Raw genomic sequence first — 14,363 nt, 5'->3', positions numbered from 1 at the left:
TGCGGAGCACAGGCTCCAGACGCGCAGGCTCAGCGGCCATGGCTCACGGGCCCAGCCGCTCCACGGCATGTGGAATCTTCCCGGACCGGGGCACGAACCCATGTCCCCTACATCGGCAGGGGGACTCTCAACCACTGCGCCACCAGGGAAGACCAATATAGTATACTATTTTTAGACTCTCTCTGCCCCAAATCGTATAGGTTATAGGAGTTTTCATTCTTTTACGACATAATTGCTTTCAAGTTTTTTACCTTTGGCAATTTCCAAAAAGCATAGAATTCCCCCTCAAAGAGAGATAATTTGCCATTGTTTTAAAGAAGTTCGTTACCACTATTCAAGTCAATTTCAAGAGACGAATTCTAAGAATGTTTATGTAGTGGCGGTTATAGTTAGAATAAGTAAATGACCTTTAAAATACCTGTTTAGGTTGGATAATTTAAGAAGCAGACGTACTATTAAAATTCCGTCACACTGCTTTATAGATATACTTAATCAATGGAAGGCATTGCAAGGAGCACCCAGTGTTATGGGTGGCACCACTTCTTGGGCTATAATAGAGTTCTGATGCCATCTCAGGCAACGAGGAGGAAGAGAGTCTGTACAGAATCACCACTTTCTGCGGGTATTTCAGGGAGCAAGCCGAATAAGAAACTTGAAACCTCACTTCTTTCAAATCAACCACTGCCTGCTCTTGAAATCTCACTGTGCCTGGGCACAACGACTGCTCTGGAAACTACAGCTTGGGATCCCTCAGAAATGCCTGTCATGTTCCTCCTCCCTCCTCCATTGCCCTCTGCTCTATGAATGTGAGCGGTGGGGATGTTCTCTGCTTGCCCAGCAGCTGTCAAGACCATACCTGGCTCCTGAACAATAGCCAAGAGACCTGCAGTGAACCTACCAGCTGCCAGCCGGCCAGCTGTGATCCCAGCAACTGTGAAACTTCCAGCTGCCCTTCCTCTGGTTGCTATGTGCCCAGACCCTGCCAAGGCACCAGTTTTCTTCCTGCTTCTTCTTGCGTCTCTGGATCCTGCTTCCCAGTATGTTATAGACCTCTGAGCTATGTGTCTAGCAGCTGCCAACCCCTGAGACGCCTCACTTATGGATGCCTCCCCTTGGGTTATTTGCCTGGTGGTCCTCATACCCACAGCATTACCCACTGTAATGCTTTTCTCCCTTGATCCACTGAAATTGTCTTTTCATACATTTACTCTTTCTATTATCGCCGTCATCACTCAAGTTGGGTTGTGTTCCCCTTTGGTGAATACATACATTTCTTACTGCCATCTTGACTCTTATCTCTAGTGTCTTCTCTTTAGCTTGAATACTGTGTTTAGAGTTAATACTCCTAAAATTAATTTCATCATATGACTCTTACTCAAAAATGTCAATAACTCTCTTTTGCCCACAGAGAATTATCCAAACACATGATTTTCCCTCCTCTACTTCCCAAAAGAGACTCTCTATATTTGCTTCATGTCTCCAATTACTCCACATCTGCCCTCATTTCATATCATCTTCTTGTTCACCCTACCCTTCCTCTCCTTTGGGATAACTCTTTTGGCATTGTGTCCAACAGCCTCAGACCCCTGCATCCTCTCTTCATTGGATGCCAGCCCCTGACACATGTGTTTAGTACTTGCCATCCATCTTGCTCTGCCTGGGGAGGCCTGTAACTTCCTTATTCCAGCTAATAATCACACTGAAGATCCAAGACAAAAATTTAAACTCCATGGACTTTTGCTTCTTCTTTCCTAGTATGTAGTGACTGCTTTTTCTTGATTTTCCTGTGCCAGATCTAATGAAAGCTGTTCCTTTCACATTTTTATCTTTTTTTTCATCTCTCCTTGCCCTAAAATTATTTGGTTTAGAATGCTATTCAATGTCGCTTAGGTGTGGGAAGACTTTATTTGGTTTGGGTTGTAATAAATGAATTTAAGTCAGAACTAAGAATCTGGTTCTTCAGTTTGTCTTTCATTATTTTATTTTAACACACACATGGCCAACCTCAACTCCCTGCAGAAGTAACTAGGACATGGTACACTCAACCATATGTTTTTATCTCACAGTAGGGGAATAGCTTGATGGTTTATTCCTCAAGCTGATTTATAGATCTCTGATATCTCTGATCCTACATACTTAAGAGACCCAAAAAGCCCTTGGTGGAAGTTATATTGAAAAGGTAAGATTAGGAATGATTTCCTTATCTTTCTCTTCCAGTGAACATACTTTGACCAGAATGTCCTTTCTGATTGCAAACTGAATCATATTTCACTCTTGCTTAAGTCTTTGATGGCTTCTTATGATCTATTCCTATGAAATGAAAATACAGACCCCTTATCATGACATCTGGTTTTTTTTTTCTTCATCGTCTTTCTCCCTCCCACTTCTTTGGCTTCATCTTCTCAGTATTGCAAATTCTAAGCTCCTATGATTCTACTTACACGTAGTTCCCCAAACATGCTGCTTCTTATAAGCATCCACACTTTTGCATGTCATCATCAAGACCAGGATGAACTTCTGATCTATCTACCCTGAAGACTCATAGTCACTTTTAAAAACACAGCCCAACTTTATTAAACTGTTAATTTATTCAGTAAAAGTTTTATTACTTACTTACTACATACCAAGCCATCCTGTGCCAGGCACAAGAGATACGCAGGTGCATAAGACAAACTTGAACTCTCTCAGTATTTACCAGAAGTCACATACTATGGGAGATATCTGTATTAAAGGTACAATTTTTTTCCTCATTCAACATAAAATGTGTAGGGGTATGTACTTCAAAAAATAAAGTAAGGGACTTCCCTTGTGGTCCAGTGGTTAAGACTCCGTGCTTCCAATGCAGGGGGTGTAGGTTCAATCCCTGGTCAGCGAACTAAGATCCTGCATGCCGTGGGGCATAGCCAAAAATAAATAAATAAGCAAACAAAACCAAAAAAAGTGCTGCTTTATCATCAAACAGAATTTTAATAAATAAAATAAAACTAAATTGTAAAGGCATGAATGTTCACCTTTTTGAGGAGCTGTAATATTTAGAAACTTTGTCAGTGTGCAAGAAAGACAATGTTCTCTAGATGTTAACTAGTGGTTGTTCCCTTTAGAGAAGGCATGTACCTCTGGTTCTCAGAACCCATCTCTCCTTATGGATCTTCTGACATGGAAGCTGAATGTTGGTTTCTCTTATCACTATGTTCATGCTACTGTTTCAAAACCCATTTTAGTTCATTATTTTGCCTTATTTGCCTGGCTCGCCTAGATATTTTGAGTTTGTGACATCTGTACCCTTTATTTTTCGAAGCTTTTCCCAGGCCCTCTCCTTGCCCCTTACGCTAATGAGTAAATCACACCTTGACTTAGCTTTCCTTTTATCTCAGACATATTTCTATTGTTGATTTTGTTGGACTGATTATTTTTTAAAATAATTTTAAATGAGATTTTAGTTGAAATGTGATATACATATGAATTTGTACACAAATCGTTACTTCACAGATGTAGCCTTTATTCTGACCTCTAACCCATATATTAGTTTTGCCTGTTTTTGAACTTTAAAATGAAATTATATAGTATCTACCAATTTGTTTTGGGATTCTTTATTAAATATTGTGTTTGTGTGATTCTTGCACGCTATTAAAAATACCAGTAGTCTGTTTATTTTCCTTTATGTATAATATTAAAGGTACCAAAACACCAAAAGGTATTTATTCATTCTGCCATTGCTGGTCAGAAGGGCTGTTTCAAGATTGGATCTGTTAGAAATAATGTATAAAATACTCTTTTATTCTTGTACATATCTTTTGATATACAATTGGAGATATTTCTATTGGGTAATATATTTAGGAGTAAAGTTGACAAATTGTATGAAACGTGCCTGCTCAGCTTTATTTTATACCATGACAAAGTTATGCCTTGTAGTTATACCAATATTGATTTCTACTCTCAAAAGCATAAGAATTCCAGTTGCTTTACATCCTCATCCATATTTATAATTATTAGTTCTTTTAAGTTTAGCTATTCTAGTGAGTATGTAGTTATAACAAATATTGGTTTTATTTTGAATTTCTCTGTTGATTCATCAGGTTGAGAACATTTTTAAAATGCGTCTGGCCATTTGAATATTATTTGTGTGTGTGTGTGTGTGTGTGTGTGTGTGTGTGCGTGTAGTAGATATTCAGGTCCTTAGCTCATGGTTTTAGTTGGTCGTCTGTTTTTAGGATGCTAAGAGTCTTTTATGTAGTCCATATATTAGGTCTTTGTTGGATATATATATATTTAATATCTTCTCCCATATCACTGCCTGCCTTTTCACTTAATCATGCCTTTAGACTGGTACAAGTTCCTTACTTTAAGTTAGTCCAATTTATCAATCTTTTATTTATGGTTAGTACTTTTTTGTCCTTATTAAGAAAATTAATGAAGATACTACATGATAACTTTAGAAAATGTTTTTTGTTTTCCTTTCAACATTTAAATATGCCATCAATGTGAAATTCATGTGTGTGTGTGTGTGTGTGTGTGTGTGTGTGTGTGTGTCCTAGGGGCCAAAATTGCAGTTGATCCAGCACCATCTCCTAAAACCGTGCTTCATTTTCTACTGCAATTCAATGCCCTTGGTACATAAATCAAGTATCTATATATGGGTGTGTCAATATCTAGACTCTTTATTCTGTTCTATTCACTATTTGTCTATTCTTAATTTTGTCATGCTTAATTTTTCATTTCATTTATATTTCTGAACTCTTCTCCAGAATTTGAGCTCTTTGAAGGTTCCTTTTGGTCAATATATGACTAGACACTCTGTAAAGGTTTGTGGATCTGAGTTTAAATAAATTATATTTTGGGTCAGATGGTAGTGAAATCTAGGGAAAGTGGTATTTAGATTTAGGATGGTACCAATGAGAAATTCTACATGTTGTATTTTTTTTTCCATTTGGAGCTTTATTCTGTGTGGGTGGAGACAAATATTCACTTCTTATCTCCCTATAGTTCAAAATTCTAAGAGCTGGATAATTAAGGGAAATTTTATATCCAATATTCCATGACTAGATAGGACTTGCTGATAGTTATACATTAGCCCACATGTGATAATTTTGCGTTGCCAGCTGTGGGTCATGTTTCTTATTTAATTAATTTAATATCTGGCAAGGTAGTGATAATTGTTCCTAATTTAGCCAAGACCATACAGATTGTAAATTACTGATCTGAGATTTATTTCCAAGTTTTCTTAAAGCGTATGTTTCTCTAATAAACTACATTGTGATTACAGAACAAAATTTTGTTTACTTTAGCCAACTAATTCCAGATCAATATATTGATATTAGCTGATACTTATTGACTTATAGCTTCATAGATATATTTCCTCTGGCTAAAATAAGTGGAGGATAGGTATTTAAGCTCTTTTTTCCTCAAAAAATTAAAAATCCTTTATTAATATTTAAGCACCAATGTGTTGATTGTGATTAACCCTCTGGGTATATTGTCTTTAAACTGGATATCAGAGGACTGCCTTCCTTCTGTCAAACCATGAACTCAAATAATATATTGTCCTTCTTTAATGAACTCCAATCAAGAGAGCACTTTAGGGCTCCATCATAACCAATCATGAAGCATTGTCCCTGGAGTTCAAAATCAGACAGAATCATCTTTTCCTTATCTTGCCTAAGATAGACTGAAGAAAATTAAATATTTACACTTGAATGATAATTAGGTTAGGCTTTAAAGCAGCACACATAAGGAAAAAAATGTAGGCTTAGTCTAGCAGATTGTTCAGATATTTTGAGCTGAGATCTTGGAATCTGAGTTTTTACTCAAAGCTTAATTCTGAATAATCACTTCTCAATATAGAGAGTAGTTTCTTTCTTCTCCACTGGAACATTTTCTAAAAATTAGAGAAGGTGAAGCCATTGAGGGTGACTCTTTTTTTATTTTACATCTTTATTGGAGTATAATTGCTTTACAATGGTGTGTTGGTTTCTGCTTTATAACAAAGTGACTCAGTTATACATATACATATGTTCCCATATCTCTTCCCTCTTGTGTCTCCCTCCCTGCCACCCTCCCTATCCCATCCCTCCAGGCGGTCACAAAGCACCTAGCTGATCTCCCTGTGCTATGCGGCTGCTTCCCACTATCTACCTTACGTTTGGTAGTGTATATATGTCCATGCTTCTCTCTTGCTTTGTTACAGCTTACCCTCCCCCCCCCATATCCTCAAGTCCATTCTCTAGTAGGTCTGTGTCTTTATTCCTGTCTTATCCCAAGGTTCTTCATGATATTTTTTTTTTCTTAAATTCCATATATACGTGTTAGCATATGGTATTTGTCTTTCTCTTTCTGACTTACTTCACTCTGTATGACAGATTCTAGGTCTATCCACTTCATTACAAATAGCTCAATTTTGTTTCTTTTTATGGCTGAGTAATATTCCATTGTATATATGTGCCACATCTTCTTTATCCATTCATCCGGTGATGGACACTTAGGCTGCTTCCATCTCCTGGCTACTGTAAATAGAGCTGCAATGAGCATTTTTGTACATGACTCTTTTTGAATTATGGTTTTCTCAGAGTATATGTCCAGTAGTGGAATTGCTGGGTCATATGGTAGTTCTATTTGTAGTTTTTTAAGGAACCTCCATACTGTTCTCCATAGTGGCTGTACCAATTCACATTCTCACCAGCAGTGCAAGAGTGTTCCCTTTTCTCCACACCCTCTCCAGCATTTATTGTTTCTAGATTTTTTGATGATGACCATTCTGACTGGTGTGAGATGATATCTCATTGTAGTTTTGATTTGCATTTCTCTAATGATTAATGATATTGAGCATACTTTCATGTGTTTGTTGGCAGTCTGTATATCTTCCTTGGAGAAATGTCTATTTAGGTCTTCTGCCCATTTTTGGATTGGGCTGTTTGTTTTTTTGTTATTGAACTGTATGGGGGTGACTCTTAAGGAATGTATGGACTTCCAGTTTCAGCTCCAACATGTAAAGAGCTTAGAAGTCATCACTTCTGTCTAAAACAAGAAAAAGTTGAACAACTTGAAAATCAGTGAGTTTTCCTGAAACCATCAGAGAGCGGAAGGAAATTGTATACGTCAGAAGCTCAGTTCCTCATAAAGAAAGGATGAACAGTGAAGAAATAATCTCTTTAATTTTCCTTATTCTTAATTGATCCAAAAGAAATGTACACAGTAGCATGACTACTTAATCATTGTTCCCTCCATCATTTAAATTATTAAACCAGTCTCTTGCTTTGTTTTTTAATATATAGTCCCTGAAATGATTGAAAAAAATCTATTTAAATAAAATAACTGTTTCAGATTTACAACTCAGTATTTCAATGTATCATTTTGATTAATAAATTTGCATCATTTGAAGTTATTTCAGTGTGCATAATCATTCAGTAAGTAATAAGGAATTTCTATTACATGCCAACTTCTGTAAAGGGTGATGGAGATGCAGTGATAAACAACAAGACAGATACTACCCCTTCCTTTATGGAGGTTACACATTATCTGGGGGACTAACAGAAAATAAGAGTAAACACTGATAAAGATATGATACTATTAGAGTGTATAAGGTAGGATAAAGGGAGTGAAATAGTATTATAAATGGGGGGGTCAGCTACTTTCAGCAAGGTCAGAGGCATTTTGTCTTGTAAAGAATGACACATGCATTGTAACTAGAAGGCTTAGGAGAGCATCCCATGATAAACTGAAGCAGGTGTGTTCTAGGCAGGGAGAACAAGATCAAAAGCACAAACTTGGAGAGTATTCAGAGCAGGAGGCTGGTGTGAATGGAGGGTAGTGGGTGATTTGAGAGTAGTACCAGAATTGACCAATATATCAATGTATTAGACACTTATGCCAACAACAGAGCCATCAAATCTCTCAGGTATGTTTAAAATGTATTTAACAAGCTTTTGTTGTTTTCCAAAAACAGAGTAAACACAGCCAGATGGGCATCCAATTAGAGATGAATATTTCATCCATACTTATCATGAATCATAGCATCTTGCTGAGACAGTAAGACTCAAAGTTCTTTATATTACATAAGAAAGATTGATTCTCTCACAAGACGATCTTTTTTTAAAATTAATTTTTATTGGAGTATAGTTGATTTACCATGTTGTGTTAGTTTCTGCTGTATAGCAAAGTGCATCAGTTATACAGGTACATATATCCTCTATTTTTAGATTATTTTCCCATACAGGTCATTACAGAGTACTGAGTAGAGTTCCCTGTGCTATATAGTAGGTCCTTATTAGTTATCTATTTTATATATAGTAGTGTGTATATGTCAATCCCAATCTCCCAGTTTATCCCTCCCCTTTTCCCCCTTGGTAACCATAAGTTTGCTTTCTACATCCGTGACTCTATTTCAGTTTTGTAAATAAGTTTATTTGTACCATTTTTTTAGATTCCACACATAAATAACCTATATTTGTCTTTCTCTGTCTGACTTATTTCACTCAGTATTACAGTCTCAAGGTCCATCCATGTTGCTGCAAATGACATTATTTCATTCTTTTTATGACTAAGTAATATTCCACTGTATATATGTACCACATCTTCTTTATCCATTCATCTCTCAATGGACATTTAGGTTGCTTCCATGTCCAGGAAGACAATCTTTAAAAATAATTTGCAACCATAAATATTAGTATTTGTTAATCAGTCATTAATCTAATGTTTCATTGGAGTAACTCTAGCTTTGACCTAAGATTTTGTAGGGTACACACCACTGAGGAGGAGAAGCAGGAAGTCCAGTAAGAATTTTTCTTTGTGAAATGTCAGGAGCCATGCAGGGATAAGCAACAGTATTGTCCTCTAGATGTTTCAACATCATCTATTACTTCTATTCATGCATTTGTTTCACCAGATGAATAAAAATAGAACAGCAGAGTTTGAACTTTCAGATAGCTCCTTTGTAGCTATTATGTGACAGAGAATATATAATGTGTGTAACTCTCAAACCAATAGAAACAAGAAGCATAGCAAATTTGAGATTATAGTACAAGATATGGAAGTGCACTTCCTAGCCAAGTAAGGAAATGTAGTTATTTTTCCCTTGCAATGTCCAGTATCTTTCAAATTTAGCTATGGTGGTTATTTACCTTCCGTAGAAAGCTACTTAACCAATGTCTTAACAAACACCTTGCTCATCTTTTGAAGGTTGATGAATCACAAAAAGTATATACTGTGATGTGAAAGTAACCCTAATTGTAAGCTTCAAAACAAATATTTAAAAGAAAACATTCTTAATTCTGTAACTTTTCTGATGGCAATTAAATATTTGCTTGACAGTTTTCAAGGTCTAAGGACTTTTCTTCTCTCAAATTATTTGGATATTTCTGCTCCTTTTTACTGTGTGCATTACTTTTTTGTATAGAAAATTGCTCAGCATATTTTAATGTACTCTTTTGTCATTTCTTATGTCATTATTGCTAATATGTTCACCATGATCATTTTTCTATTTTTGGGTGTGTATATAGATTCTCAAATTTTGGGTTGTACATTGAGAGGAAAGCAGGTTATTCTACCTCCTACTTATCTAGCTTGTGCTGGGAAATATCTAAAAATGAAAACTAAAGATCTACTTACAAAATACATGAGGTTATTTGTACTCTGAAGTATCTAGCAATGGCCTTTTAAAATAGGATTAATTAAGAAAAATCCTGTGGATGGTGAAAGCATCCATGCCCTATGCATACTCTAACATTTTCATATTGTGGAAAATAGTGACCTTTTCCAAGAAGGTGAGTGCCCTTTTTGTGACATCTGGGCCTCCAGGATGTCTTGAGAAGACAGTTTACTGCCCACAAGGAGCCTACATAATGTTTCACATGTAAAACATGCTGCTAGTGAGAGCTGTAGGATGAACTTACACAAAATCTTCCAAGTTCATATTCCAGCAAGGGTGGATGAAGAACAGCACTTCTGTATAGACAGCAGAGTGTCAAACATGTCACTTTGATAAAGGCCCCTCACTTGGCTCCAGAGAAGCAATGCTGCAAATTGGACATTCGGTATATAGACCTGTCAATCAGATGCTAGAATTTTTCAATATTAGAAAAGTAATCCAAACAAACTGTATATAGTAATTTAAGCTAATCTTAGGATCATTAAACTCTGTGGTCCCTCAAAAAATTTAATCTTAACTCAGAAAATTTCTTAATGTCCTATGTAAATTCATCTAAATGTGAATTTAATAATAAACACCATATCATTATTTAATGCCTTATTGCAGGACATACGATAGCACCAAGCATTTAAAAATTTACCTGGGAACGAATGCAATATTGAACATATGATGTTTTTCTTTCTTAATTACAGCCATGCTGACCAGTTCTATCACAATGTGTATGTCAAATTACTTAGCAAAACGTAACATATTTTTTGAACAGAAACTGTTATATTCAAGTGATCCTATGAAATAGGTCCACATGAAAATTTAGAGTAATAGAAAATTAAATTATAGGAGCTCATACTTCCATATGTACACATTTCAGTTATCATTTTTGAAGCATTTTTTCAACTTTAATCAGGTCAGTTTTAGACATGAACCTATAAAGTTTCTTAACTCACAGTGAGTACTGGATCACAGGTGTCTTAGCTTTGTATTTCCTCTACAATTGTCTTATATTCTCATCTAAAATCCAGACACTTTACTATTCTCTGGGAAAAAAATCTCAAAATAATATATTTTATTCTTTGAATATTTGCATCTTTTGGCAATTATTCAGAAAGTAAATGAAGGGTTATAAGGATTGCACTATAGGATATATTTAAGTGAGCAGAATCGACCATAGACTAGGTTTTCTTCTGAATTCAAACCAGAGCTTTATTGAAAACTGTTAAAATCCTTTTATTTCTATGACAAAGAAATTGAGTTTACTTAATAAGGCATCTTGCATTGAACCTTCAGAGAAACAATTTAGCTTTATCTAGGCACTTAAGGTCAATGGTTTCAGAGGCAAATTGACAGGACACAAAAAAATATTTTGCTGCTTCTCTACCTTTCTATTTTTTTTAATTCTATATGTGAGTACAAACCACCTTTGTTTCCGAATATAAATAGACCATTGTCAGATCTAACTACACAGTAGAAAAGAAAGACTACACAAAGAAATATTATGTGGCTCACACATAACACATTGCCTGTTCCTGTTTGTGTTAACAGCAGTTGCATTGATGAGCCCTCATTCTCCATTAAAACAGAAGCGTACTTTCCATTTTCTTTATGGAATTCTTATTGGTTGATAAATATCTGGTATCGTCAAGTCAGCACGAGCTGCATCTTTGGAGGTGATGATGGCCTGCAAGATATATCTATAATACAAATTTATGAATTGATTACAGAACTTTCTCGATTGCAGGGTGAAAAGACTGCTATATTTTAAAGCATACTTGACGTCTTGTTTCTTGTAGAAAACCCTATTCTCTATTATTTTATTTATTATTAGGTTGAAGCAATGCAGTACACACAGCGCTTCTGTTTTCTTTCTAGTGATGTGGGGAGAGGGTGGAAAAGAAGAAAGACAAAGATAGGGAGGGCTTGAAAGGGAAAAAAAAAAGGTCGCCCAGGGATAGACTCTGAAACTATGTTGATTAAATGCAACTTCATATCTTTGCTTCAAATTGTATCTCCAAAAGCATTCATTCAACATTGTGTATTCAATAAATATCTTTGAGTAGTTATTATATGAAGGGCACTATTCTAGGTGCTGACCACAATTTATTTTCTTGGATGCCTTTATTACTGAATCTTCTCTGTCTAAACAGGAAGTTTAGTTACCATGTGAATGCTTTGGCATCTGAAAGCAAAACTGAAATAAAGCTTAAATCTGGTGTGTTACTCTGCAAACTATCCACCAAATGTCAAAGAAATTTGATATGCATTTGGTGTTGGGGAGTGTTTTCTGAAAAAGATAAAATTTGCAGAAAGTTGCATGAAAGCTTTCACTGGAAATGGACTCTTTAATGGAAAAGAGTATCTGTCTTAAGAACCTCTGGAATTCAATGAGATTGTTTTTATTTTATGTAAGCACAGCTAATCAGCGACTTTGAGAATTGGTGGATGCCTAGGGGATATTCTTGTCCAGTGGATCCATGACCAGGCTTTGTAGAGACATCTGCAAGGTAAATCAGGTTCTTGGGTCCAATTACAACTCTCTGAATATAAGCCTCTAACTGATAAGTCCAAGAATCTGCTTTATTTTTTTCCCTAAAAACTCACCATATTTTCAAAGCAAAGTTTTGTTTGGCAATAAATAATCTGAACTATCCTTTCTAGATGCTTATTTTTTTCTAGGTTCTTAGAATAAGATCTCATGTTATGAAATATGCTTAACAAATGATAGTAAAATTAACAATCAAGATCAAAAAACCAGGAAGGTGAACAAATAATTAAATATACAAAAATAGGAAATCTCACCAGTCATCTAAAAATGCATCTTAGATTAATAACAAAATGTTATTTTCCATATCAAATTGGCAAAAATAATGATAGCAAATCCAATGGTACTGAGGTTTTGGTGAATCAGGTATTCATTGTATTAGAAGTGTGAATTTGGAAACATGTATCAAAAGCCTTCAAAAGATAGTGTGGGGACTTCCCTGGTGGTGCAGTGGTTAAGAATCCGCCTGCCAATGCAGGGGACACAGGTTCAAGCCCTGGTCCGGGAAGATCCCACATACCGCAGAGCAACGAAGGCCCGTGCACCAAAACTACTGAACCTGCTCTCTAGAGCCTGCGAGCCACAACTACTGACCCCGCGCAGGAGTAAAGCAGAAAGATGAGCAGCCTCCAGACAAATCTTTGTGAATTTACCAGTTGTCATGGAGATCTACGAAAATATTTGCAAAATTGTTCAGGTTTTTGGAAAAATCTTTACCTCAGGCAGTGAGTATTCCAATTAATTTGAATTTTACATGTCAGGATTTTTTAAATGGGGGGATTTACATGTGGATATAATCTGGATATAATTTTAGAATAAGGGCAACAGTTTATTTTAGAGAGTTTAATTTACAAAATTCCATCACATTGTGTATATTTTTCTCATTTTGCTGACAACCAGAATTGTGAAAACTTCAAGGATGAGAAGTCATTCTTGCTTTGGGAGACACTAGCTTATTCTTTGTTGTTTGTACCCACAGTTTATGGATAAGAACACTTACTATGTTCTCCCTCTCTTCTTGCACCATATCCTGGAGAAGGAATTCCATGTCAGCTATTTATAAGCCTCACACTTTGCTGGAAGTAATCAGAATGAGGGTATCTGGGACAGGAGTGTTTGAAAATACAAGTAAAACTTTATGAGAAGTTTAGAGGGTATTTTCACTGGCATCTGAACAACTACTAATAAAATGGTATCAAGTAAAACATCTGAGCAAGACAAGAAATGAGTATGTGTATGGAACTGCTGGAAAGCAGTAGGGGTATATAGAAAATTTACTTAGAAGGAGACAATCACCTCTGAGAAAATTTCTATAACTCTTCTGAAACTCAGTCTGTTAACTTCATGTCTTTCAATAACTGCCGCTCTGGAAATGATAACCCTGCTCTTTTGGGAGTCATTGCTATACTCCTTTTTTGTTATCTGTTGTTCTCTGCTCTGGAAGAGTGATTTGTGGAGGTGCCCTCTGCTTAATCAGTAGCTGTCAACCTGGCTCCTGGACTACTGCCCAGAGCCCTGCGGTGAGCCAACCAGTCAAATGCAGGCCCAGCACCTGTGAAATCTCTTGATACCTTTCTGCTGACTGCCATGTTTCTAGACCTGCAGAAACTGACTTTGCTCCTGCTGCTTCCTGTGTGTCCAGTACAGGCCACCCACCAACCTACACCCAATGCCCAAATTGCCCAAGCTTAACAGCTGCCACTGCCTCACCTACCTCTTCTTTGTCTCCTGGGCCTTCAAGTGTATGTCTGGTTGTGGCTTTCCTTTGGTCTATGACTCCTGCTTTTGCAGTCATTGACTAGGTACATAGCAGTGTTCAACCACTAGGCTTATTGTCCAGTCACTTTAGACCTCTGATTTATGAATCTGGTAATTTCTGATGCTTGTGTCCACTCTGGAGCACCTGGTATTATTTATCTTCCTGTAAGTTTGGTTAAGGACAATCAATATTAGGATTGGGATTTCTTGCTAAAAATGTCTCTCCATCTATCACTTCTTACAGAAATGTTCCAAAGACAGATAGATAGGAAAATAGGTAGAGATAGTTGATAGATACATAGATAGATAGATAGATAGATAGATAGTTAGACTTTTTTATACTAATTATTTCAAGATGCTCCTGGACAGCACAGTCTTTAACTTGGTTTTTGTTCACATGTCTTCCAGCATGTGAGAAAAGAGTTACTT

At 36.3% G+C, this 14,363-nt stretch overlaps 1 protein-coding gene across 1 annotated transcript; it reads left to right on the top strand.

Moving 5' to 3' along the window:
• Positions 1–701: 701 nt before the first annotated feature.
• LOC136122094 (keratin-associated protein 26-1-like) lies at positions 702–1,673 on the top strand (the record flags this gene model as incomplete). The annotated part of the gene is made up of 2 exons (XM_065875899.1): positions 702–1,158; positions 1,456–1,673. Coding segments are annotated over 2 exons (675 nt in total), but the record flags the coding sequence as incomplete, so codon positions are not given.
• Positions 1,674–14,363: the final 12,690 nt, after the last annotated feature.

This window comes from Phocoena phocoena, chromosome 4 (genome assembly GCF_963924675.1).
Source record: "Phocoena phocoena chromosome 4, mPhoPho1.1, whole genome shotgun sequence".
NCBI classification, from domain to species: Eukaryota; Metazoa; Chordata; class Mammalia; order Artiodactyla; family Phocoenidae; genus Phocoena; species Phocoena phocoena.
This window is presented reverse-complemented; position numbering and strand designations above follow the sequence as displayed.